The sequence below is a fragment of the Lissotriton helveticus genome, chromosome 3_2 (genome assembly GCF_964261635.1).
Source record: "Lissotriton helveticus chromosome 3_2, aLisHel1.1, whole genome shotgun sequence".
NCBI lineage: Eukaryota > Metazoa > Chordata > Amphibia > Caudata > Salamandridae > Lissotriton > Lissotriton helveticus.
In genome coordinates, this window is record NC_136062.1 from 127,153,643 (window position 1) to 127,181,300 (window position 27,658).

Sequence of the window (27,658 nt, forward strand, 5' to 3'; positions counted from 1 at the left end):
TTTAGGTTTGTGTACTTCCACAAAGGTTTATGTGGCATAGATGGAAAGTGTATTGTGGGATTGCAAGATCTGGCCAAAATGGGATTAAAATTAGTACCAGGTTCAAGTACACCTGTACAGATAAATGATACTCCAATTTTTGAGATAAATGACAATGAAAACAAAGATATTCATGATTTGATCTCTGAATTTCCTGAAGTTTTCAATGAATCTGTAGGGCATATCAAAAACTTTGAACATTTGATTAGATTGAAACCAAATTCAATCCCTATTGTCCATAAGTTAAGAATGTCAGGGATGAATTAAAAAAAGTCTTACATAATTTGGTGTCTGAGGGCATCATTGTGCCCACTAATTCATCGCTTTGGGTCAGTCCCATAGTCGTTGTTAAAAAAAAAGGACTCTAGTATCCGCTTGTGTGCGGATTTACGTTCTTTAAACCAAAATATAATTGTGGACTGTCATCCGTTGCCCAAAATACAAGAGTGGCTTACAGGTATTTCTGAGTCGAGGTTCTTTTCACTTCTTGATCTCAGAAGTGCGTATCATCAAATTCCCCTCACAAAGTCATCTTCTGAGCTTACTACATTCATAACTCCGTTTGGGGCGTTTAGGTATCTACGACTTCCCTTCGGATTGGCATCTGCTGCCAGTGTATTCCAAAAGTTCATGGATACTATATTAAATGATATTAAAAATGTGCAGGCTTATCAGGATGATGTCCTGATACATTCTAAGGATAAGTCTGAACATTTAAAAATCTTGAGGAAGGTATTATCCCGGTTTAAAGAAGTTGGTATAACTCTTGGAAAAAGAAAATGCAAATTTATGGTGAAAGAGTTGGATTATCTCGGACATAGCATTTCTGTGGAAGGAAGCAAACCTAAAGTTTGTTTAACAAAGCTATCTATGATGTTCCTGTTCCCAAAGATAAGGATAGATTAAAATCATTCTTAGGTTTAGCAGAGTATTATGCTCGTTTCATACAAAATTACTCACAAATAGTTCAGCCTCTTCGTATGTTACTTAAAAAAGAGGTAAAGTTCATGTGGTCTGATGAAGCCAACAGTGCTTTTAATCTTGTGAAGAAAGTTATTGTTGAAGCACCGGCGTTGTCCTCCTTCAACCCAAATTTAAAATGCATCATTTCAGTAGATGCAAGTCAGAGAGGTTTGGGGGCAGTACTTTGTCAACAGAATGGATGTAAAGAATATACTGTGAGCTTTGCTTCAAAATCTCGTAGTAGTGCTGAATCAAACTACAGCACTATCGAGAGAGAGGCTCTTGCCTGTTCCAGGGCTATAGAAAAGTTCAAGATGTATATTTGGGGATCACATTTTATACTTCTTAGCGACCACAAACTACTTTTACATCTTCTTAATGGCAACGGAACAGGAAAGGCTTCTGCCAGATTGGTTAGGATTTTGTCAAGGCTTCATGAGTATAACTTCACGATTAAACATAATTCAGGAGGAAAAATTTAAGAGCAGATGCCCTCTCTAGACTAAGTTTTGAGAATGATGATGATGGGAAATGCGAAGAAGATGAAATAGAGTGTGTAGTAGCTTCAATAGAGGAGCTAGTGTTATCACTTTTTTGTATTTCTGAAGCTGAATGGCTTAAAAGCTATTCTGAAGACACAGTTTTAGTTTCTGTAAATAATTTGATTGTTTCAGGTTGGCCGAAGTTTCGCGCTCTACCTGCTTCCTTAAAAGTTTATGCACAAATTTCAGAAGAACTTTCAATTATTAATGATGTCATTTTCAGAGGTGATCTATGTGTTCCTCCCTATAACATAAGGAAAATAATTTGTGAATCAGCTCATCAGGGACATTTGGGAATTGGGGGTACTTCAAGGAAAATAAAGGAACATTTCTGGTGGCCTGGGCTTGATAGAGATCTTGCCTTATGGATTGATCAATGTTCCACATGTCTAGTATCGGATAAACATTGGAAAGTACCTCAATTGCCCTTACACACTGGTCCTTTGCCAAAAGAAGCTTGGCATAAGTTAGCCATCGATTTTTCAGGTCCCTTTGTTGTTTTACCTAATAACAAACGATACATCATTTCGTTAATTGATTATCATTCTAAATGGTGTGAATTTGATTTTTGTGAAAACCCAAATTCATTAACAGTTATTCAATTTTTAAAAAGAGTATTTCTTTCAGAAGGCCCACCTAGGGAAATTGTAAGTGATAATGGTTCACATTTTTGTTCATCTATGGTTGAAAATTTTCTAAAATTTCATGACATTAAACATTTGAGGGTGGCTCTTTACTCGCCTTCCTCAAATGGTTTAATAGAAAGGATGAACAAATTTATCAAAGAGGGAATACAGTCCGCTATTGCCTCTAATGTGGATGTGGAGGAATTTCTTAGAAGAAAGTTATGGTCTTATTTGGTCACTCCTCATTGCACTACAGGCATTTCTCCTTTTAGGCTACTTAAGAAACGTAATCCAAATTGGAACATTTGCCCGTCCTAGATCAAAGATCTTAAAATTAGAGACAGTTTTTGTTTGGCTTGTCATGATAGGGATGTCATTAAGAAAAACGTATCATCCCAACAATTTATCCAGAAGAAGAATTTCAATTAAAAAATCATTTCATCCAAACAAGATTTTGAAGTAGGAGATTGGGTTATGGTAAAATTTTATGATAGGGTCAAAAAAGGCATGTCAAAATTTTCTTTACCCACTCAGGTCTTAGAAGTTTCAAAAGGGTCTCTTTTTCTTGATAGGAAAGGGTGGTGGAATAAACGAGTAATTGTTAAGCTTACATCTGAACAAGCAAAAAAGATTTGTACAACTAAACATGTTGATGATGTTCCTTCTTGTTCTTATTTTCCCCTAGGTACATCTTCAGATGATAGTTGCTTATTTTCTTCTCAAAATGTCTGCATATCTGATGATAGTACTGGTCAGGATGTTAAATCTAGTGTTGATTCTCACATTACACATTAGTACCTCTAATGCTTACATTACTCCTAGCACTTCCAATGCTTGTTTAACTATTTCTCCAAGGATTCATAGAAATTGTTCTTTTCCCTCACGTTTTAAAGACTATTATTTTTCTTAATCTTCTTTTACCTTTCATTAATTCTATATTTACTTATATAAGGAAGGGAGAAGATGTAGAGTATAAGTAAGTGCTAGTATTCCTTTTATTGTTGTTTCCTTTGATGATGTACACATGTTCTGTGGCGCGCACTTTTGAAGAGAATGTTTCTCTTCAAAAGTGCATTGCTCGAGATGTTACTTGGCCATTTCATGTTAACTATAATCATATGACATTGAGCTGTTGGTCTTCCTTGGATGCAGACGTGCTCCTGTATTTTGCCTCTTATCTTTATTAATAAACTACAAAGGAACTATTTCAATCATCTTTCATCTCCATGGATCTTTATTTGATTTAAGAGCTACACTTCACATTGGACAGGCTGTGCACAAAAGGAGGGGGAAGGAACAGAGAGCGGCGGGCCTGGCGTGGAAGAGGGCAAGCCGCAGCAAAACAATACCTTGCCTAACAAAAGCTCTGAAACAAGCAAGTGTTGCTGGTTTCGTTTGCCTCACTACTCTTTGCAGGGGCTCAGGTGAAATGCAACAAAGGACATACCGGCAGAAAATAAAGCACAGGCAGGCACCTACCTTCTCGTAGCTACAGAGCGGCAGCTGGGGTACGACTGCGAGCCCCCTTTCTCTCCTTCTGGAACACTGCACTTCCCAGGTCAGGGGGGCAACAAAGGCACAGGTGCTGCTTTCACTGGGGCAGAGTACAAACTGCACTCTCACCCATGCTCCATTAATGCCAATGCTTCGGCATCCCTGCTGCTAGAAGGCGATCACCGGACTCTTCTTCATTCACCGGACTAAGCGGGTAAAGTGAAAATATGGCCTGTCAGTGCACCTGCGTAAAGGGAAATGCACTTGCATGCGCAGCAGCAACTGAGGCACTGACAGACGGGGAGCCTCAACATATGAATATCGGCTTTGCAAGTACGTCTTCTAATGGTGTGTGCTGGTAAACTCCGCTACACGATAGGTGGAGTTTTTGGCAAATCTACGCCCTCCAAGCGGAGTGCGGAGTGACAAAAACTCTGTAAACTCCACCGGCGGAGCAGAGTTTACCGCCCACCGTTAACGGTAATAAGATCTTAACTTACTTTAAAAAACAAAAATACACAAATTTAGTGCCAAAAACAAATGATAAAATGGTGTTATTTATTTATTTATTTTATTTATAGAGTTTTATATAGCGCGAACGTGACCCTTGGGTATCAGAGCGCTTCACTGTTACATGAGGTAATTTGTAATATAGCGGGTATAGCAGCATTTATATATAATAATTCGGTACATGATTCTTTTAGAAGTTTAGGCAAAAAACAATTTTTTTCCCTAGAAACTGATTAAGGAACAAGGTGTAAAAGTATTTCTATACAAGTGGTTCTGATGTGAGTTCTACATCAGAAACAGTTCACGATCGACATTTGGGTATTAATCATGCTGATGATGATGAACAGTCTAGCCTTAGGAAGGAACTTGCACATTAGGAAGAGCTTCGCTTCCTTCTTGAATGTTGCTGTGTTTGGAATTTTTCTAATGTTTGGAGGGAGTGAATTCTAGATTCTGGGGGCTGCTCCGGAGAAAGCTCTGACATACGTTTTCTTCTTCCGAAAGATGGGTGGTTTCAGCAACAGCTCTCTGGCACTCCTAGCTGCTCCGCTTCCCCCTGATAGCTTAATTTTCTTAGCTAGGTACCTTGGTGTTTTGTAATGGAGCGCTTTGTGGGTGGTACATGCCAGTTTTAGTTGAATTCTAGCTTCATAAGTTAACCAGTTTAATGCTTTCAGGTGAGGGGAGATATGAATGAGTCTTGCGGCCGCATTTAGACATGCTTTTAGTCGTGCTGTGGACATTTTTGATAGACCTGATAGAGTAGTACATCCATATTCAATCCTTGAAATAACTAACATCTATATTCAATCCTTGAAATAACTAAGGACTGGACTGCCATTTTGAGGTCCGCCGTAGAAAGAGTGGTTTCACTTTTCTAATATAGTTCAGGTGTAATCGGGCACTTTTTGCCATTGATTTGATGTGGGCTTTTATGTCTAGGTTTTTATCAAGCATGATTCCCAGTGATTTTGGACATTTAACTAGAGTAGGGGGGCAGTTTAGCACTGTGATCAGTTTATTCCATTCCTTCACTTCTGTGGGGTTCTTAGGTGGTGATATTAATAGGAATTCCATTTTTTGTGCATTTAGTTTCAGGAGATTGATAGTTAACTAGTGTAATGCCCCTTTAAGGCCTCATTCATTATCTTGATGTCTTCGAGTGACGCAATCTTGATGTAGATCTGAGCGTCATCCGCGTACATGTGATAAGATATGTTTGCGTCTCAGAGAATTTCTGTAAGGGGGTCGACATAAAGGTTGAATAGTGACGGTGATAGTGTTGATCCTTGAAGGACTCCAATCAAATTTGGGCATGATGGTGATAGCGCCTGATTGACCAGGAATCTTTGTGTTCTGTTCTGAAGGAAGGATGTAAATCATTTCAGAACAATTCCAGATAGACCCATCCTGTCTTGAAACCTGCCTAGCAATTTTTCGTGATTTACCGTGTCAAACGCAGACGACAGGTCAAGAAAGACAAGTAGGCATGTTTGATTGTGATCTAGGGCCTTTAGCGCATCGTCCACGTAAGATTGCTGTTTCCATACTGTGGCGTGGTCTGAATCCGGAGTAGCAGTCGTCCAGCAGCTTGAAATTGGCGATGTGATTGCTCAGTTGATTTTTTACACATTTCTCAATTAGTTTGGCAAGTAATGGAATATTGGTTACTGGGCGAAAGTTATTTGGCTCTGCCGGGTCCGCTGTAGGTTTTTTGATGATGGGGAGGAATTGACCTGTTTTTAGGCACTCTGGTAGGATCCCTTGAGATAGTGAGGCATTTATTATTTCTGTCCAATATGGGGCGATGCTATGATTGGTTCTTTTTAGGCATTTAGAGGGGAGGGGGTCATTGTAGTGATTATTAGGTTTGATATCCAAGAGAGTTTTGTCAATAGTATTCTGGTCATAAAACTTGATGGTTTTTCAATCTATCATGATCGTTTGTCGTGGTATTATTGTTCTGTGGTGGTAGTTGGCTGGTAAGGTTGTCGGCTGCCATCCTGAGCTCTTTTTCTAGTGAGTTGGCCTTGTCAGTGAAGAATGTTGAAAATTCTTTGCAGCTCAGTTGAGTTTTAGTTGTTTCTTGGGCAGATTTAGCCAACTTATTTGATTGTTGCTTTAACATCTTGAATAGTTTCTGCGGTCTGTTTTTGGTGTTGTCCAGTTCCGATCTAAAAAATTCCTTTTTGGAGTTGAGTACCCTTTTGTTGTACTCGTTTCTGAGAATATAGCTAACATTTAAAAGCCAAAAAGCTGACCTGCACAAGTTATAGTTTACTCCTTATAAGCTGTGATGTTGCCATGCACTGTTTATGACCTGACATATTACAAGAATCATGACATGTTAAATAACATAGTTGATGACATCACTGATGACATCACTGAAATCACCATAGCCCTATACAGCATAGACCTACTGTGTGTACATGTGTGGGTGCATAGCATGGAAATAGCATAAGTCCAGGAGGCAATTGTGGCTTATACATGTTGAAACGTAAACGGTGCAGTGTGTGTATGTGTTCGTGTGTATGTGTGTGTGTGTGTGTGCGTGTGTGTGAGAAAGTTATGTTATAGTTCGGTATGGTATTAATATCTTAAATTGCATTAAAAAAAATAGAAAATCCCTAAAATACCAAGGGTTAAAAGGACATTATGTTTAGGTGAAAATGTCAGTTAAGACATACCAAATTCACCAGTTATAGTTATCTCAAGTAACTATATTTCGTACCCGAAAGTAACCATAACTCGTGCCTCCGATGACCAGTGTTGTCATAAATAATGTCATTTCAGATGTTGCAGTGATTTTATCAATGATGTCATAGAACATGCCATGAGTGACGTATTATTTGAGGTCATAAGCAGTGCATGATGAGGGCACAAGTAAATATCCTCTGTTACCTCAGAGTGTGATCCATGATCTTGCATGGTACCATATAGGATAAACAATTTCCATTTGCTGTAGTATTTTCTTCACTACTGTGTAAGCCCTACATGCCATAGTGAAATTTGGATATAAATATATTACCTGTATTGGGGATCTTTCTTTTCTCTTTCTAGTCAAAGCCCCAGGTCCCTTTCTCTGAACTTTAGGACCGTGGCTATTATGGGTTTGTTTAGGCTCCTGGAGGTGGTTGTGGGGCCAGTGAGTGATGTGCGCTTTCCATGTTTAGTAGGTTTCAGAAGTTGACCACTGCAAACAGCGAGAACAGCATACCCTCAACAAATGGTTCCTTTTTTCCAGTGTCTGTAGATTCAGGAACCCCCTTAGATTTACAGATTGTTTCACTGAGATCTGTGCTTCCAAGTCATTGTTTTTCGCTTTATGAGAGAGAGGGCTTGGACCATTTAAAGCAGCTTCTAATTATCTCCGCAAAGCTCATCTTCAGTTGTTGATATTCTTTGCTCTGACTTAGTTAGGCAGCACTCCTGTTTGTGAATCTTTGAGGCTATTTTGTCCAACTCCAAGTTAAGTCTGTGTATGTTTTTTTTATCTGTAGACTTCAGGTTCAGATGCATGCTCTTTATGAGAGTTTTCTTGTCAGTGTCCTCCCAGATCTCTCTCTGTACAGTAGTCCAGGCTGCCTTAAATGCTCTCTAGGTATATCTGTTTGACTGTGCTCCTAGTCTCAAATGGCAGCTTAGGATGTTTAGGTTCTGAGGTTAAGCCCGTATTTGCCGATCAGGGGTGACCCAATTGGGGTGCCTTGTTGGTGTGCCCTAGTCACTCACAACAGGCTATTGCCTGTGCCAATGGCCCGAGGTGAGTTACTTGTTCTACATGAGTCTTAGTTTGCTCTGTGCAGCAGCAATCACAGTTGGTGGGCAGTCAGCATTGGCAAACCAGGTTCCTTGTTTTGCAGTGCGGGCAGCTAACTGTTAATGGTAGGAATTGCCTCTCCCCAAATTATCAGAAAGCTCTGCACAATATTGTCATGAATCTCTGTTTGTAGCTTGGGACCCCAATCCCCTTACGTGATGGCAAGGAAACTGTCATGCATATACTTACATGTATTGTTGTTCAGTTTTACCTACAATGCTCATCAGAGAAATGTGTTGGCAGGCTTCTACACAGGACCGATGTCACCTTCTTCCAACAGCTTTGGTACATCTCTCATTTTCTTTACGGGATACATGGGAGAAATTACCAATTTCAGCTTAGCTGATCCCTGAGTTGTTTCCCCCATTTCATTAGATCAGTTGCCAGGTGCACACCATTTCATTTGCCTAGCATCTGTGAGGTGCCATCTACTTGGTCATCAGCGTGGATCACCAGCACTCAATTTTAAGTCAGCTCTCCTTTTCTCAGCATAGCTGGTATCAGTATGGGACCCGCAAAGGCTCATCCACTTAAAGGGTGTCTCTTGCGTTGTGCCCGCAGTTTACCAGATGCACTCTATGGCAGTGTGTCCTTGTCCAGACAGCTAACTGGGCCCAACTCATCCCATATGTTTGCTGTGTTCTGGGCTACGGTTCATGTTCTTGATTCTCACCGGGTCATGAGCAGGGTCCACTTCAGCTCTGCAGTGGCCCAGACAACTTCCTGTAATTTCTACCATTTTGCTACTTCCACCTCGCTGCTCACCTTTTTGTGGGTCTGCCATCCAGATGCGCTCCTGCATTCCGTTCTTGGTGGGTTTCAGCACCCAGGGCATTAAGGACCTCATTGTAATCCTCAATTCATTTGTTCCTGTTGGCTTCTATCCGACCTCAAGAGTCTCTAAGTGCCTTCTCTGAGGTCCAGAGGTTATAAGTGCATTTCTGTGGCTGTTTGGGCACCAGCCAAAAGTTGGGACACTTTTGTAGACCTTTCCTCCAGAGTTCAGGCGGGACCTGCCAGGAAATGTATCTGACCGGCAATTCCACAGTGTGGAACTGAATTTCAACTTTGTCCTCTGTGGCAATCTTTGCACCTCTGAAGAAGATAACAAAGTCAGCAAGAAATCTCAGCAAGAAATCTCAAAAGCTCTTGAGCTCCAGCAGGACCAATCTGTTTCTGATGTCCAGCGTTCAGTTCCATTGCGGTGACTACAATTTGAGTGGCAGCCTACAAACAAATAATTTTTCTCCTCAAAAAGTGACAAAGTCCCATTCTGAAGTAGGACTTAGAAAATGTTTCGACTTTTTGACTTCACTGGGACCAATCCACTTTCTGTATTCGACCAAGGCTCCAAGAATGTCAACCTGATATTACACCTTGGTCACGGTCAACTGTATCCATTGATTTAGAGTGGGCACTTTTTCTTTCTTTTTTTTTCCCACTTAAATCTTTGAAAATTCATAAACTCAGAACCACTTATTGGATTTTTGTCATATTGGTGTCATTTTATTTTACATTTTTGCTATTTTTATAAATTGGAGTGTGATTTCTATTATGTTGTGTCTTTGACTTTTCAACTGTTTTGGTACTTATAAATGCTTTACACATGCTTTACCTCCCAATTAAAATTCACTTTTATATCTCTCTCTCTTTCTCTCTCTCGCTAGAGGTATCTCTAGAGTCAGATGTAAATTCCTCAATTTTTCCCTCACACAATTGCAGTACTTCAAGTGGTTACTAGATGTCCCACTCGAGTCAGATCTAGCTGAAATCTTCATAAGACCCTACCAAGCTGAGGAAGTTTAGCTTCAGCATATCATTTTGAGTGCACAGTTTTGATATTTTAATGATTTGTGCTTGTTTTATATATACGATAAATAGATAAAAGCTGGTTACTGATGAGTCAATATTGCAGATGTCAATACATTTCTTGATTTTTATTGAAGTACTTCATGACATCCTACTATACATAGATACTAGCAGGCATAGGTATATAAAAGTATCTTCAAAATTCTAACATTGGGGACATTTTAGGTGGGAATAGCCATGAGCACTAGCAAAATGCAGTTACTGAAAGTGAAGGTATCCAATGACTGAAGTAGGCTGACCCAGTTTTCCCTACTGTATGTTGTAGTGGGAGGAAGCACAATTTGGTTGATATTTCAGCAGCCCAATGGATAGAGGCTGTTGACTAAAAGCCCCCCTGATGGTCTATATTTTTATTATGAATTTTCTGGAAAACATGAAGCTGCCAAGTCTGAAGGCCAGACCTAAAAGGGAAGAAAAGGAAAACATTTAATCTCCTACGCTTATTTTTATTTACATAATGAAAACAGAATAACAAGCCTTAGTAACGGCATACAGGTATTCCTACCCTGCATTCTCCAATGCCTTTTATGAATTCCTATTGCCCATCATTAGCTGTACAATATAAAGCAGCGGCTTGCATAGTCATTTACCTCTGAGTCATTTATGACCTATATTCCTGAGGATCTAACATACAACCCTGTTGTTAACTGAGAATCCGTTTTCCCCGCTCAATTAGAAGGATTGAGTGACCAACACTCTTGCATTTTTTTTTCTTCTATCCGCCCGACTATTGGCAGTGCCCACTCCTCACCCCAGGAAGTAAGGAAAGAATTGCCATTCGAACATCCACAGCATCTATCGGCTATAAACCCAAGATATGGCCCACTCCTAACCCAGGAAGCAAGTAAAGAACTGCCACTTAAACATCTTCGGCATTCCCTGGTTACAAGCTCAAGACCCGGTCTCGTGCCATGTACTTTCTTGGAACCTTACTGAGCTGAAATCAAAACTTTCAGTCCCTGCTTGGGGCCCTTCCATTGACATGCTTAGGAAATGTGTGCGTTCCAAGAAACGTAGTGTGGTGAACCCACTTTCAGGTCAGGCTACTCCAACATTTTCTGCCCCTCTATCTCGCAAGGGAGAAGTTGTCCCAGGGGGGTGAGTATCTAGTTATTTGGGTGAAAAACTGCAATGCAAAATTAAGAAGCTCGCAGAGTACTCACCTGATATACTTGGCCTTTCCATCAGCACAGATAATGCTTGAGTTATGTGGTCAATGTATATAACAGGCCAGTGAGCACTAATAATCAGTCATCTTATATTAAATTCCCTTGAACTCACTATAAGGGCACTACCGGCAGATGCCGTCTTGACAATTTTGGGTGACTTCAATGTACCCCTAACTGTTCTGGCATCGCCTTTGGTCCATCGCAGAACTAAAACCCTATAGAAATCCACTCAGAAACATTTCAGGTACTAGGGGCCACTTAAGGGTCACTTGGCTGGGCTATATCAAGAATCTACTTTATACTCTAAACCTTCACACACTTTGGGATAACCCAGCCAAAGCTGTTGACACTGCAAAGCAACAGATCAAGGAGAGATTCAGAAACCTGGTCTGGAGCGAGGAGCTCAAGCGGTGTAAATCTGGTAGTCTGATTGAGAGATTCCTTGACCACAAAACAGGCCCAGCCTATGAGAACGTGTTTGATATGATATTATGTACCCTACCAAAGCAGCTGTACTTAAAGTTCAGATATGGCTCCCTACCCATTCACAGTGACATTGCCACCTGGGGATGCAATCAGAGCTTGTCTAGTCTTTGCCCATCCTGCAGGCTTGCCCCGGAGAACACACATCATTTTCTAACTTTTTTGCAAGACGTACAGACTCCACCGGAAAAAGAGGATACTACCACTGTATAGATTACTAGGGATCAGGCAGCACGAGATTGCTTTAAGAATTTTGCAGTCAGATACCAAAGAAGTAGTTATAACTGCGGTCTCCAAATATCTGCATACTGCATGGCTCATATGGAAAAGATATTAGGAGAGTTTGAAGCCAGCTTGTGGTATACCTCCAGAAGCCATTTGATAGCTCAGAGCAACAACTTTAATGTAATTAAGTATGTTGACCTTTTTTCATATACCCAAATGCTATACCATCACGAAGAAACTGCACTGCATGTTGATCTAAAGGCACCTTTGTACACAAATATCTGATGTTAGAGAGTGTTATAGAAATATAAAATTGTACTCTAAACGTGACTGGCCCTTTCTCTTTCTTGATTTATATTCTGAGATAAATCAATGTGAAGCACTCGAGATTAACTTTTCTAGAATTAACAGTTTGCTTTTTAAATTTTAACTTACCTCCAAACTGTGTTTAATTGTTTTTAATAGAACTATATGATGACTTTTACACTTTTACTAGATGTTGTGTTTTATAATGTATACATCTCCTTTTAGTCATACCTTATGATACATCATTATGTAGTATTTGAGATGCACTTTATCTGAATGGGCAGCTTGCCTTTTCAGTTCTTGCTCTTATGTCCAAATTCTGATTGGTTGCCAGACAAAAAAATCAAATTATGTCTTTTATATTTTTACAAGTTTTTGAAATAAACATCTTGGACTATTTTATACATAAATCTATATGAATGTCTGATGAGAAAGACCAGTTGGCGGTCTGAAGAGCATCACAAACAAGCCAAGTGATTCTGTACAGAGCACCGGTGTCTGAACGTGCCTCTTTCGCACAAAAATCCTTCAATAAATATACCCCTTAAGAAATATATGAAAAGTAGGGCAGGGATGGTGCTTGTGTGAGGAGCCGCGATCCAGCCGCCATGCCGCAGTTGCATGCTGGGAAGAGTTTGAAGACCGGCGATCCTCTAGCTGCCCTGAAACTGACCGTTGCCGGCACTGCTACTACCATAGCTGATGTCCGCTGATGTCCGCGGCGGCTGTGCTGAGATGAACTTCGTGGAGTCAAGCGGAATTCCGCTTTTCATGTAGCTTTACGATTTACTCCGCGACTGCCAAGCGTTGCGAGGAACTTTGTGAGGCATTCTCCAGGACTTTGCAGGCGGGTCTCCGCCATCTAAGGAGTCAACCCGGGAAATTCATCTGGCTCAGGACAAGAGTAGCTGGGAGAAGGCGGAGGACAGAGATAAAGAACATGACAACAAGCGGGCAGAAAAGCCTCAAGACTAGGCTGGTTTCGGTGCAGGGAGAAGGAGAGAAAACAGAACAACCACTAAAAGGTAAAAGGGACTTGGGGGCTATAAAAAAAACGCCAGTAAAGCCTGTTGATGAAGGAAGCAGGCCTGGATAGTACTGGGGGCTTCCCCTCTATAAGTAAGCATTTTGCTGTGCTAAAGTCCATCTCAACAGCTATGGGTTCAGGAGCAGCAATGTCTCCTAACGAGGGTAACAAACATTTTAATATTAATGATCAAGGTGACCCCCTGCGAACAGTCCCAGGAGTGGTAGCTCTGACTGATGCAGCGCCCCATCAGGCTTAGACCCTCTACCTGACCTCCAAGAGATTGATACTTTGCATAGCGAGATAGATGGGACTAATGTACATCAGATGGTAATTCCCAGAGAAACCAGTGAAGGTCATAGAGAGATGTCTAAAGCTTCAGTTAACTCTGGCCCCCTGCCACCTCAGACGCCCGATCCCATCGGTGAGAACTTTTATTCAGTATCAGATGAATCTTTAACGGACACAGGTAATGAGGATTCCTCGTCAAGTGAAGATGCTTTGCCTGAAGAGGGCAATATCGAGGAAGAAATCGACCCCAATAAAGTCTCTAATACAGTACTACGGAAAAGACAATCACGGAAGAAACGCAATCAGCTAAAATGGGATTATACCCCTAGCCTACTCTCCCCTGGAAATGCACCCAGCGCACAACAACAACAGGCGGTTCCAAGGGCTCTGGCAGAAAGTATGGAGGTGCCTTCTTTGTCATCAATTCTGCACTCTATCAAATTGTTCCAGGAGGAAGCCCGGTCAGATAGTCTCCCTGCTAAGACCGCCGCCAAGAGACTGCAAGGCAGTATTAGGAAACTAAATAAGGTCTGCACAAACATCGGAGACTGGGTAGCCATGGTGTTAGCCCGAACCGAGATATTAGAAGTGGAAGCCGCCAAGGCTAAAGAGTAGGGGGGTGCATACGAGGCCTGCCTAGTGGACCTGATGACTAAACTCGAAGAGCAGGAAAAAAGACAACGCCGGAATAATCTGCGATTGCTGGGGATTCTTGAGGGAGTTGAAGGAGAAGACCCTCGAGGGTTCATAGTTAAACTGCTGCAAGCCGCATTCCCCACAGATACCAACTGGAAATGGGACCAAGAAATACAAAGGGCCCACCGTTTTCCTTTCAATATCAAGTTGAGACGGGGTGATAACAGCACTAACGAAAAGCCCAGGGTGTTTTTGGTCTTTTTTGGGAATTTCCTCTTAAGACAGTTGATCTATGATAAGGCAAGACCAAATTCCCAGAAAGAAGTGAACCGTATTAAATTCTTTGCAAAACCAGACTTTTGCCATACAACAGTAGAACGGAGATGGAGACTTCACCAGTTAATATCCCCATTCCAACAACAAGGGGCACAAATCTATTTAATGAATCCGGCCAGATTGAAAGTTCTTTTTGATGGATCAACTCGAGTCTTTCTTTCAGAAATTAAAGCAGGAGAATTCCTAAAAGAAATTACAGGTCAGAAGAGAGTGAATTAACTGATGTCCTGGGACATAAGGTGCACAAATTGTGAGCAGAAAGGATCAGAAAGTAATTTTTTCGGGTGGACTGCAACTTGAACCATAATCTTTGGGGGCAACCGGGGAAAGGAAATTTTAAAAAAAGTGTTTTTCTCTTTCTGTGGCTCGGTGGCTGAAACCCACACTTATCATCCATCATACAAGGTCATCCTGACTGCTCAATTAAGGGGGGGCACCAAAAGTTTGCAGTGGGATGGGAACAGAGGTTTTGAGTGAATTGTTTCTTAAAAATTCAGGCGGTGTTTTGGGGGCGGTGCCGGTGTGGGAAAGAAGCATGGAAGAAAGTAATAAGCAAAGAAAGGCTATAACCCCATAAATGAGCGGCTCAAATAAAATAAGAGTAGTTTCTTTAAATATCTGGGGTCTTAATGACCAGGTGAAAAGGCAGAAAGTAGCACAGGGGTTGCGGACATTAGGACCTGATTTGATCTGTCTCCAGGAGACACACGTTGAAGGTGGTCAAAAACATCTGTTAAATACACTGGGATACAAGGTTGTAGGGGCAACAACCCAAGGGGCAAGGGTGAAAGGATTGAGGATTCTAGCTAAACAAAGACTGTCTTTAAAGGTGAATAGAGTTAAGTCCATTGGTCTCGGGAGATGGGTAATTGTGGGCTGTTCTCTTGCGCCAAACTATGCATTTACAATCTGCTCTATTTACGGGAGTAACCTAGACGATCCAGGGGTATTCAACTGGGTAAATGAGGAGTTGGTGCACTGGCAACTTCCCATTATACTCTGTGGGGACTTGAATTTAAATCTCCCAAAGCTACTGGCAATCCGACACAAACTGGAAATATAGTGGCAGAAAGCCAAAGGTGTTTCAAGCCATGCTAAACTTAATTAACACACATGGATTAGTGGATGTTTGGGCAGAACAGAGACCACAACAAGATGGTTTCACTTTCTTCTCAGCTCCCCATGTGTCACTAGCAAGGTTAGATTATTTTCTAGTTTCCTCTTCCTTGGTCAACTCATCCCATATTGATATCTCACATAGGTTTATGTCCGATCACAACCCGCTGATTCTAACTCTAGAGGGTCTAATGCCTCAAGGATTGAAGTCAAACTGGACCTTTGAAAAAGCGCTTCTGTATGATTGTAAATATAAGGAATTCATGCAGGGTTGGATCTGAGAGTTTTTGAGGATAAACTTGGGATCGGCCCCCCTCATGATGGTGTGGGACACCTTTAAAGCTGGGTTTAGGGGGACGACGCTCCACTTTTCAATCAGGAGGAATACAATAGAGAAAGAGCAGATGAAACGGTTACAAGATAAGCTGATAGCCGAGGAAAGGAAATTAGTTTTAACAGTTAAGGCAGGAGGTGAAGTAGAAATAGCACAGCGCACGGTAGCTGCAGCTAAAGCTGAGATAGGATCAATTTTTGCAGAAAGAACAGCAGCAAGATGGGCTTCTACCCTAGGGAAAATGTATGAGTGTGGGAGCTTATAGGACATCAGTTAGCTTTATCCATAAGGCAACAATCAACAGCCAAAACAATAACTTCTATTCACACGACCACCGAGGGAGTAACGAATGACCCCGAAAAGATCAATAAGGGATTTATGGGGTTTTACAGGGAGTTGTATACAGAAGAAGACACTAGACCCTCTGAGATTAGGGGAGTTGATACTACAGAGTACTTAGAATCCATACCTATGGCTAAACTTAACTTAGAGGATCAAGAACAAATGGAACACCCTCCCACATGGGAGGAGATAGCTACCGCCCTTGCGAGCCTAACTGACGGCAAGGCAACTGGCATGGATAGTATCACTGTAGAATTTTATAAGCATTTTTTACCACAAATTAAGGAAATCTTCACCTCAGTGATCGTTTCAATTTTTAACGGAGCCGCACCACCCCCCTCATGGTCCCTAGCAAAAAGTCTGATCTTTCCCAAAAAAGATAAGTCTCCTCTTGAAATGTCTTCCTACAGACCAATAACTCTGATAAATACAGACTCAAAAATATTTTCAAAAATTTTAGCGACTAGAATTTCCAACAAAATAGAGGGTGTGGTATCTGGATGGCAACATGGGTTTATCCCTAAAAAGGAAACCACAGAACATGTCCGGTGGACAATCACATTGTTTGATGCCGCCAAGATATCAGGAGACCCAATTGCATTAATATTACTAGATGCTGAAAAAGCTTTCGATCGGGTCTCCTGGTTCTTCCTCTGGGACGTTCTGAGGAGGACTGGCTTCGGACCTAAGATGTTACAGGCTATTCAAGCTTTATATAAAGAATCCCATAGCAAGAATTATGATTAATGGACAGCTTACAGGACTGATTGAGATCTCACGTGGGACTAGGCAGGGGTGTCCCTGCTCTCCACTTCTTTTTGCCCTTTTTATCAACCCACTCTTTAGTAAAATCGAATCTAATCCAGAAATAGCGGCGGTCAGTAGGCATGGCATAGACACTAAGATCATGGCCTATGCAGACGACATGGCGGTAGTTACTCCTGACCCCAAATCCGCTATGAAGGCCTTAGAACGTGAAGCTCTGAAGTTTGGGAAATTATCAGGGTATGCCCTAAATAGAACAAAAACTCAGATAATCCTGAACGAGAACATTAACTGATAGTTTAATAGTCCCAAAAACTAAGTATCTTGGAGTGAACATTGTGGCTAACACAGATTTAATAGTGGAGGAAAATCTGATTCCGCTAGCATCATACATTAAAAAAGCTCTTAAGAAAATTGATAATTTGCAACTAACAATAATCGGCCGCTGCAACGTCATAAAAATGACATTTTTCCCGAAGCTATTATATTTTTTTAGAACCATTCCCCTGGAATTTAATAATACTGTTTTGCACTTATTTGAACAGATTTTTTGTCAATTTATTTGGGTTTATTCAAAGCCAAGGAGATCATATAAACTACTCTCTTTATCGAAGGAAAGAGGAGGTTGGGCGTTGCCAAACTTAAAGTTATACCACTGGGCAACAGTCCTACAGTATAGCACGTTCCTTTTGCACGAAGTTACTGATCCGGAACCCACAGGATTACCATCTCCATATACATTACTATTGGTGGAAAGCACTATGGGGTGTCTATGGAGACAGCTTGACTTCGGATATTATAAACGAGTCCGGTTTAAGACCCTAACAAATGCATACCGGGTCTTTGCCAATATTCGAAGACTTTTTGGGCTGGGTATATTTAATCATTATACCCCCCATTAAAAATAATTCAAATCTGCCATCAATATTTGGAAATTCATGCTTACAGAAATGGTACAGAGCAGGAATAACTAAATTGGGGGATTTAGTAACCCCAATCAGGGTACGGCCCTTCGACGAGCTTAAGGACCAATTTAACTTAAGTGAGAATCAGAACTTCCTCTATTATGCTGTTGAAAACTTTCTAGTACATAAAACTGGTGGGCTGGCAGGTTTTATAAGGCTAGATTTCATAGATAAAATACAGGAATGTAAAACGCCCCGGATTGGAGGAATCTACTCAATATTAAACTCCAAAATGCCAGATGATCTGGAAAAAATCGATGCAAAGTGGCAACTGAAGTTGAATACCTCTCAAGATACTTTTCCTTTAGCCCTGAACCGTGCTCATAAATACCTGCTGTCATCTAAACTACAGGCCCAATTCTATAAATCAGGATTGTTTCTGTACATCACCCCAAACAAAATAGCAAAATGGGGAACTTGAAGGGGAACTCTGTGTCCTAGATGCTCCGAATACTCCGCAGACCAGATACATATGTTTGCTGCTTGCCCAAATTTAAAACCTTTATTAAAAGATGTTCAACAATTTTTAGGAGTTGTACTGGCACAAGACATCCAACTTACCCCTACAGCTATTATGCTCGGCCTAGATGATACTAGTAGGAGCGGGACAGGTGGTGCTTTGATATCCGTTGCCATGACTATTTATAGGATTTGTCTGGCTTCACACTGGATAGATCTGAACCCTCCTTAGTTCGCACAATGGCAGGCCAGGTTACTGGCCACTTGCAAACTAGAGAGCGCTATATATGCTAAAAAAGGTAGATGTGCACAAAAAAGAGGGTTGGAGATTTGGGACCCTTTAATGAATTGGTTAGAAGGAACATTCTTCGCTGTTATTAATTTTTTCTTTATTCTGTTTGTTTTTCTATTAATTGCATAAAAATAATCGTTACTCTACTGATGTTTGTGAATATACTGAATGGTGTCGGGGTGGGGGGTGGGGTGGCGAAGTAATGAACTGCTGGAAGTTTTGTACTATGTTTTCTCTGTAATACATTTTGAAAAATTAAAAAATTTAAAAAAAGAAATATATGAAAACATGAATTACATACAAAACTGTTGGAGCTAAAGTTGGATGGAAATATAGCATGAGTAGATTTGGGAACTTTCACCGATTAATTAGTTACCCAGAAGGGAATAACTGGTCTAGAGAATTATGCTGCCCCCCTTGTGATGACTTATCTCCACAATCAACAATACATATGGTTCTTTTCTATAAATTTTATACAAAAGAGAGATCGAGATGGATTTTACCTCTACTAAAGTCAGGGGGTTGGAGGCAATGTCGACAAGCTCTTTTATATTTTCAGTTTCTATACAGTGATTGCTGCTATTGCCATTTTTATAAAAAGTGTACTCAGAGCCAGAAAAGGTTTAAATGTTTAACCCCTGTTGAGAGCTGGAACTAATCAAAAATATGTGGGACTGAATTATTTGTGATACAAGTTGTGCATAATAATCTCCCCTTTTAACTTTTTGGGCTATGTGTACTTTTAAAATGTTATGAAGAAAGAATTTTTAGGATATATTGTATGTTTATATCTAGACAAAATAATTTCTAAATAGTCATTTTCTTTTATGTATTATGTCTGCTTTTGTGATTTTATGTGACTAAAATTGAAGAAAGCTTATTCTGATTCTGATAGCATGAGTTTAAAAGCCAGAGAACTATGTGGTCTATCAGGATGGCGGTTGGAAAATCACTCCGACCGCCATGGTAGCGGTAAAACACCGCCCGCCAGGACTGCGGCATAACCACCGGTCCAATTAGTATGCTCCACAGTCGAAATCAGACTGTAGTGGTACGATTGCGCCATTTAACATTGCGGCAGTTGCTGCTGCCAGCAGCACCGCCGTGATGTCCAAAAAAGCATGTCCAGCATATCCCTGCACTGCGTGGCAGGCACTACACAATGCCTGCCACCTGGTACAGGGACATGTAGGGGGGTACCATGGGTACCCCCCAGTGCACCCACACCCCTCAAACACAATGGGGGCCCGCAATGGGCCCCCGGAGACATTCTCCACATGCCTTTTCATTGGGGTTCCACCGCAGCGAAAGGCTGGCTACCGCCGGCATCATAATCATGACGGCGGAGCCTGGCCCTGCACCTGCCCCATTTTAGTGGTCCAGCTCCGCCCACCAGGCAAGCGTGTGGACTGCTACTGGCGGAAAAGTGGCGGGCGGAAAATGTCACCGCCGCAGTCGTCACCGCCATGCTAATGGGACCGGCTGTTTTCTGGATGCCGATCGCAGAGGGAAGACCGCCACCGGCACGGCGGTTGCTGCCGCCGGCCGGTCGGCGGCCTTTCGACCGCCATCCTAAGAGATCCCTTAATTTCCAAAGCAGGCAAAACCTCTTCAGAGGAATCAGCAAACTGGTGGTTTCAGTAATTGGACAGATCCGTTTCTCAGTCTCTGTCTCTCCATTTCATACCATAAAAATGATAACAATAATAATTATTGTTCTAACAATAATAGCAACAATAACATAAAGTTACAATAATAATGATGATGATAAGAACAGCAAAACACCCACCACGACAACAATAACTACAATGCTCTATACTCCATCAGTGATATCATTTTCCGCCTTCCATAAAATCTCCAACTCCAGTTTTCTCTTTTGTAGATCACCGTTTTCCGTATGGGTTCGGAGGGGCAGCAAGACATTGAAATGGCAATTTTAACTGCTCTGCTAAAAGGTAAGTCCACATAACTTTGAGAAAGCAATGCATTTAACATTTTTCATATAAAGGCCTGTGAATCATTGACTGCCTTTTACCTGGAGTGCGCAGAGAGAACCCATTGCGCTCTCTGTCGGTGACAGTGGGACACACTGTAAACACATCTGCTGTTTTTCAGAGGTATGTCCCAGTGAAGGACTGACAGATACAAATCAATTAGGCTCTTAAGGCCACTACAGGCGTCTGGCTTGGCAGATTAATCTGAGCTGGTGGCTACAAGTGGGACCCTCTGCCACTCTATATGGGGACCAGCATATATTTTTCCTCAACAAACTGGATCCGGAGCAAGAGAGAGGAAAGCTCAAAAGTGGGACCAGGATTGAAGGAGAATGAGAAAGACGGAAAAACAGAGACAAAAGGAGAAATCAGGAGCCAGATTTACAGCAGTATTGCATCTTGTTGGTGTTACTTTCATAACACAGACCCGATGCAAAATCCTTATCAGGATTTACAAACCAATGCAAATTGGTATTTGCGTTGGTTTGTATGAAAAGGTAAGTCAAGTCAGTGCGAAGCGCCGCTTTGCTTTGCATTACTTTGCGTCACTCTGTGTCAAGGCTTCATTCCATGGGAGCTATAGGTGAGTTCCCATGCAGCAACCCATGATTTTTGACACAAAACCTTATCTGCTAACACTTGTAGACAGGGTTTTGTGCCATATATTGACGCCACTTGAAAGCAGGCATTAAAAAAGAGACATACTTCTATTCATCCTAACCTTTCTTACTTTGGATGTTTACTGTACTATACAACACACCCAGGGCCAGACTGGCTACCGGGCATTTTAGTGCTGGGGCTGATTTTGTTGATGGGGACCTGCGTGTGCAGAAACTCATTCGTTTTGCTTTGTTTATTTAGAAGCACACGCAGGTCCCCATCAACGAAATCAGCCCCCACTGCAGTGAAATCAGCCCCCACCTTGGCCGCACGCCAAAACGCCCAGTGGCCAGTCAGGGCCTGAACACACCGCTAAAGTGAGAACCGTTTTAAGGTCAGTCTAAACATAGTATTTTGTACTGGAAGAATACCCTTCTAGTACAAAAACCTACGCTAGACTCACACAGACACCTTTGCATATGGTGCTCGGCTGCCTGATTTTGCGCAGGCGCTAGGGAAAGTGGAGGAAAGTGCCATATCTCTGTAGATATGACACTTTCCTGCTCACACCTTGTCATGCAACTCTGCGCAGCAACTTTGGGTGCTAAGTTGTATTCTGTGACACTTTTGTAATTGTGGGCCTGGGATTTAAAAAAGCATGCAAAGATGAGATAAGGAGGCAAGGTATGTCTGGTTTTGGATTTAGAGAGGGACAATGTGGAATCAAGACTATGCAGCTTTCGTATTTGGCACTCCAACCTTTGATAGCACCATCCGCTGGCTTCTGAACAAAACTTTGATCTCCACCACTTATTCGTTTACATAGTAAGCCCTGTTGCCACTGATAGGTTCTTAGACTCAGCAGAAAATCAGTGAGTGTTTGTATCACTGGCTTGCTTATCTCCGTAGTATGCACTGAAGAGTAATGCAGGATACCTACCAAATACCTTTTTATGAGATTGAAATGCAACATATATACCTTCTCAAGGTCACTGTCATTTTAGTGGAAGGATAGCTTCAATTCCTCTGCATATTTGGCTCATTAATGTCTTTTTGTCTACGGTTTTGCATCAAGAGATCTATAGACTTTGACATGGTAGAGGTGTCAGGGTGTTTTATGCGGAACTGAACCAAGTAATGGTCCATCCAGATAAGGGGTTTGGTCTTTAGCGTACTCAGAGTGGACAAATTAGAAAAAAAAGGTTCAGCGTGTGGTCTGTTGAATGTGTAGGACCCTGTACTTTCTGATGCAACCTAATGTTTTGGCCAAGTCCATCAGTGTTTGCCCTGTTGTATTGTTGGAATAGTCTACATGGATGTTAGTAAACAGCATGCAGTGTGGAGCGATGGCTACACCTAGGGTGTCCAATAATTCAGAACTAGGACCAGGAGGGCAGTAAAGGAGTACTGCTGAAAATGAGAACTATTCTGAAAGTTTCAAAGTGAAACTGTTGCATTCTGATCCCTTTAGCTCATTCCCTGAAAATGAAGAACATAAGTAGTTAGTACGGTGGATCAGATCCTCCTCTTGCGTCTGCCCTATCCAACCTGTTAATAGCATACCCTTCACAAATGGCCATGCCAATGTCAGGATTGGAGGGATCATTAAGCCACATTTTGGTGAGCAATATGAAGTCAAAGTTCCCATCTGATGAGATCATAAATGTCAATAGAGCTTTTGGGTAGAGAGCAAGTGTTTTTAGTACGCCTCCCTTCCAGAACTGTATTGTTTTTATATAAGCTGAGAGCAGGGTCAGACTAAGAACTGAGAGCAGCCCTGGCAGTTCTATCTAACCGGCCCTTGGTAGGGAAGAAGAGGGGAGGGGAAGGTTGAGTTCTAGTGTGAAGCACTGCTGCTTCACTAAACCGGCCCCTAGCACAGCTGCTTTTGTTCCTGGGAGCCGATATTGCAGCACTGCTCCAAAACCGGCCCCCAACCTTCTAGTCCACCAGGAAAATGCCTGATGCCCGCTACGGCCAGTCCAGCCCTGGCTGAGAGATGCGTATGGGGTTCCGAGGGAGCCGAACTTTGGCTGCAGGGGCCCATACTAAGCTAAACTCTGTTCTAAACCTACAGCTGGGCCCTCAAGCTCTGCTACTGATAACATGTGGAGGCAGGGGTTAGTATGATTTATAGTGTGTAGAGAGGAAGAGGAGTACCTTATTGGAATGGCTGATATGGAACCTGCAGCATGGCTAGCGCTTCCCGCAGTCGGGACACAGACGGATGCAGACATACTAGCCTTTGACTCCACAGGGCGTCGGCTGCGCATCAGTACTGATCTTGGCTTTTTATGGGTGGCTGCTGCTAGCATGAAAAGAGCTAGAGCGGCAGCCCTTTCAAAATGGTGTCCAGGTATGGCTCAACAATGGTAGTTTTATTCTGCAGGTCCTCAGTAAGGCAGACAGCAGTACAAGTAAATGCAGTGGTCAAGCCAATGAATAAAAATTCAAAACAGATTACAATTCCCCTTGCAGCCAGTAACACATACAGAAAGTTATAACTTAGAGTGCTGAATTCCCACTGGGTGTCTGCGCTGATCTTGGCTTTTTATGGGTGGTCACTGCTAGTATTGCAAGAACTAGAGCTGCAGCACTGTCAAAATAGCGGCCAGGTGTGGCACAATAATATCGGTTTATTTCTGCAGGTCCCCGGTAAGGCAGACTGCAGTACAAGTAAATGAAGTGGTCAAACAATTTAAAAAAAGTTAAAACAAATTACAATTACCCCTGCAGCACAATAATGGAAGTTTAATGCTGCAGGTCCCAGTAAGGCAGACTGCAGCACAAGTAAATACAGTGGTCAAGACAATGAATAAAACATTAAAACAAATTACAATTACCCCTGCAACCAGTAACACAGACAGAAAGCGCTAATTTAGAGCGCTGACTTTCCACTAGTCATGAACACCAGCACGAAACAACATTCGTTAAAATATATTTCCGAGAAGTAAACCTGATGGAGGGATATAGAGTTATTAAAAAAACTAATGTGGATGCCTTTAGAACCAGAAGTCTTTGGAAGTAAAAAGTTAAACTCACTAATGAAATGGCTGTAATTCTTAGAAACAACTGATAGGGGGTAGTAGCACATTTACTTTTGGCAATGGAGCAAAGCAGACAGAGAATAGAAATGTGTTTGGGAAACTGCTATTCTTGAAAACACAGTTGAACACTCCATGCAGTAAATTGTATTTTGCTAAAAGTCCCCAAACTCTGAAGGAAGTCTCCCTAGACACCAGGCCACACATGGCAAAAATACTTCTGCCCACTTCTCTCATGTCCATAATCAAACTTTTAGTTAATACCAGCCTTGCAAATTTCCTTCCAGCGATACATCCTCATGGATCTTACACCACCCATAGTCACAGATCTGGACCTTGGATCACCAAGAGGCCAGCTTTTTAAGCCCAGGGATTCGGGACAAAGCTAGAGTTAATCATGTTGCTGTTCTTTTACAAGGCAGTGTGGAAGTCCTCCAGCATACAGCTATCCAATTTTTTCGTTTCTGTCACAAGCATCTTCCCATGAGCGCACACGTTTTTAGAAGGTAACCCCAGCTGTGATTGCCAGTATTCTCCAGGTGAATTCAGTTGGAATTCTGGACTTTCTTTTTCTTTCTTTTACAGGACATAGATTTCACTATATTTTGTATCTAGTTCCTTTTACAAAACAATCCCATATACACAAGGCTGGAAGTATTTTGTTCAGGGAAAGCTTTGATCAGTGTCAGGGGAACAATTTCCTGTTGAGTGAGTGGATGTAAAAGGACCTAGTTTACTATGAGTCTCCCTGATCAATTCGCACAAGATGTTTATCCGAAAAAGAGAAAAATAACCACCTTTCCAGCATATGGAATCCAAATCCAAATTGGCTAAAGATTTTTTGTTGTAATTAGTTATATGTTGTGAAAATAACTTTTGTTTCTCCTGAATGGAATTAAAGACAAATAGGTTTTAGCATCACATGTTAAAAATTGGGAGTTGCTCTCTAATGAGTAAGCTTATGTTACATTTTTTTAAAGGCAACTTTGGGCACAGCTTACATATTAGATTGCAGCACTATGCTCTTGTGCCTAATGTTGACAAATCACAGTTACAGAAAGCCTTCTAGCATTTTGAACATAACAATGGGTCTAGTTTTCTAGCCCAAGTTCATGGTCAGGCCTTCAATGTAGTAGGCTTTGCCCCAAATTTTGGATTTTCATCTTTAAGCAGTTTGCACTATTTGTGAGCATGTTACAGCTGACTTACAACAATGTCCAATATGGCAATTAAATACCTGAAATATTGTCCATGCTTAGGGCGAGACGCAAGCTGTTATAGCCTGTTTGGCAATCTGAAAGTGCCCAGTTGTCAAAACTACAGTTTTCTAAAACCCCAAAAATCAGACAAACTTTTGGTCAACACTGCAGAAAGGTGGATTTCCTTTTAGAATCTATCTCCGCTTTTCTTGTGCGTTACCTTCATTGAAAAAGCCTTTTTCTGGATGCTGGATGGTGAGATGATTCAGAAACCAATACATTTAATTTATTTGGAACTAATGTTGTGTGACTCCATGGAGACCTCTGTTTAAGCAATTTCAACATGCACTCTGACCTCAGAATCCCCAATAAGAACAATTATGAAAAGTTACTTCACTAATTGAATAATATGGTTATTTATTTCAGGTACAAATGCATCTGCACCAGATCAGTTGAGTTTGGCATTAGCTTGGAATCGAGTGGATATTGCACGCAGCCAAATTTTCGTCTTTGGGCACCAATGGCCAGTAAGAATTATTTTCCTCTGGAGAATTATTTATTTAAAATGTGCTATTAATTTACAGTTGAATGCACGTCTCTTCAATACTGACAAACATGATTCCTATATGTGAGTCAAAAAATGCAAAGCCTTGCTAACGCTTCTCCTAATACCCTTCGACAGGCAAATTCGGCACCCCCCTCCTCTTTAAAAAAAATCACATACCTGTGCTATATGAGGTGGGCTTTTAAATTTATAACGGTTAATAAAATTAAGATGGAATGTAGGCCTTTTAGTATCACTCATCAATATATTTCATTCTGCTGCAATGTCTTGCCTCACAAAATGTGGAAAATTATCTATATTCAGGTTCTGAAAGCATAATGTAAGTTAGAATGCATAATGAAAAAAGAATTCATTGTGTTGTATTGTATTGTAATTATATTGATATAGCGCTTACTACCCCTGACGAGGTGTTAAAGAACTTTTTCGGTGAGTAGTACGCTACTCCGGAACCCATAAAGCATTAGTTGTGAATTAGTATAGTGAAATAAGAAAGTGATTTGAGTGGTGGACATGTTAGTCAGTTATTTGGATTGAGAAGGATAGGGAAGGGATCGAAGAGGGAACATGTGTTTGTAATATGCACTCTATCTACAAACGGTATTTTGGTGTCAATCTTGCAAAACCTTGTATTTAAGACATGTTTTAGCTTTTTTCTAAAGTTGCTAAGAGAAGGAAGAACCTTAACCTGCATGAGGCAGGAATTCCAAAAAGATGAGCATACAGAAAAGAATGCTTGCCCCTCCACCCCCTTAAATCTAAGTTTAAATCAGGGTATCTGCAACAACCTTTTCTCCTAGATCTGCATTACACTTGCAGGCTGGTATAGATGAATCTGATATGCCAAGTAAAGAACATGGTAAGTAATTAATGCACTTAAGCATCCAGCACCCCAGCTTTAAAACAAAACCCATCTTTGCTGAAACCCTGTGCAGTTTTTTCCTTGCCTGGGAATGTGTTTACTTTTCCTCAATCAAGCAACAAGTCAAACAATGTCATTATGGGCTCTTTACAACTGGTTATGTCAAATGTTGTTAAATTTGCATAAGGACAGTTACAGTAATCCAGCTTGGAATTAACTGCTTCTTCTACTACCAAAGACATATGTGTGTAGTAGCGGAGGAAGGACTAGCATGAGATTAGACCGTTGGTCACAGCAGCTGCCTCAACTTTCCCTCCCTAAGTCTTGAAGAGCATGTCATTACTGAAGACAAATCCCAGTATTTAGCACGTGATGAAGATAAACAGTTATAATCGAGAATTTCCGGTAGGGGCATGGAACAAGACTAGCCATTCCTTGTACTCCAAACAGGAAAATCTTGGTTTTGGAGTTGTTAAGTTTTAGCTGCTTTGAATGCATTCTATCTGTGATATTCTTTAGAAGTTTGTGCACTTCCAAAACCACTGAAGTTTCCTCTCAGAACCAGAATATATTCTGCATATCTGTCAGACCTCACCAGCATGTCCTTAAAAAGGCTAAACAAGGGAGACAAATATGTATTAAATAAGATGGGCGACAATGGTGAGACCTACAGAACCACGCTGAAGAGATCCTAGGGAAACCTTTTGAGAAGGCTCGTTCAAAAGCTAGAAGAGGGACAGGCACAAACTTTCTCGCACACTGACCCAGTTGATTTTAGAGAAGGTTGA

The 27,658-nt window shown here is 41.3% G+C and overlaps 1 protein-coding gene across 1 annotated transcript in view; it reads left to right on the forward strand.

The window, feature by feature from the left end:
* The window catches only part of TRPM1 (transient receptor potential cation channel subfamily M member 1), a 694,024-nt gene that overhangs the window by 355,931 nt on the left and 310,435 nt on the right, over nt 1–27,658 (forward strand). The window contains exons 9-10 of the mRNA XM_078684915.1: nt 20,492–20,564; nt 25,873–25,973. Of these exons, the coding sequence (XP_078541041.1) occupies nt 20,492–20,564; nt 25,873–25,973 (174 nt within the window). The remainder of the gene's footprint in view (nt 1–20,491; nt 20,565–25,872; nt 25,974–27,658) is intronic.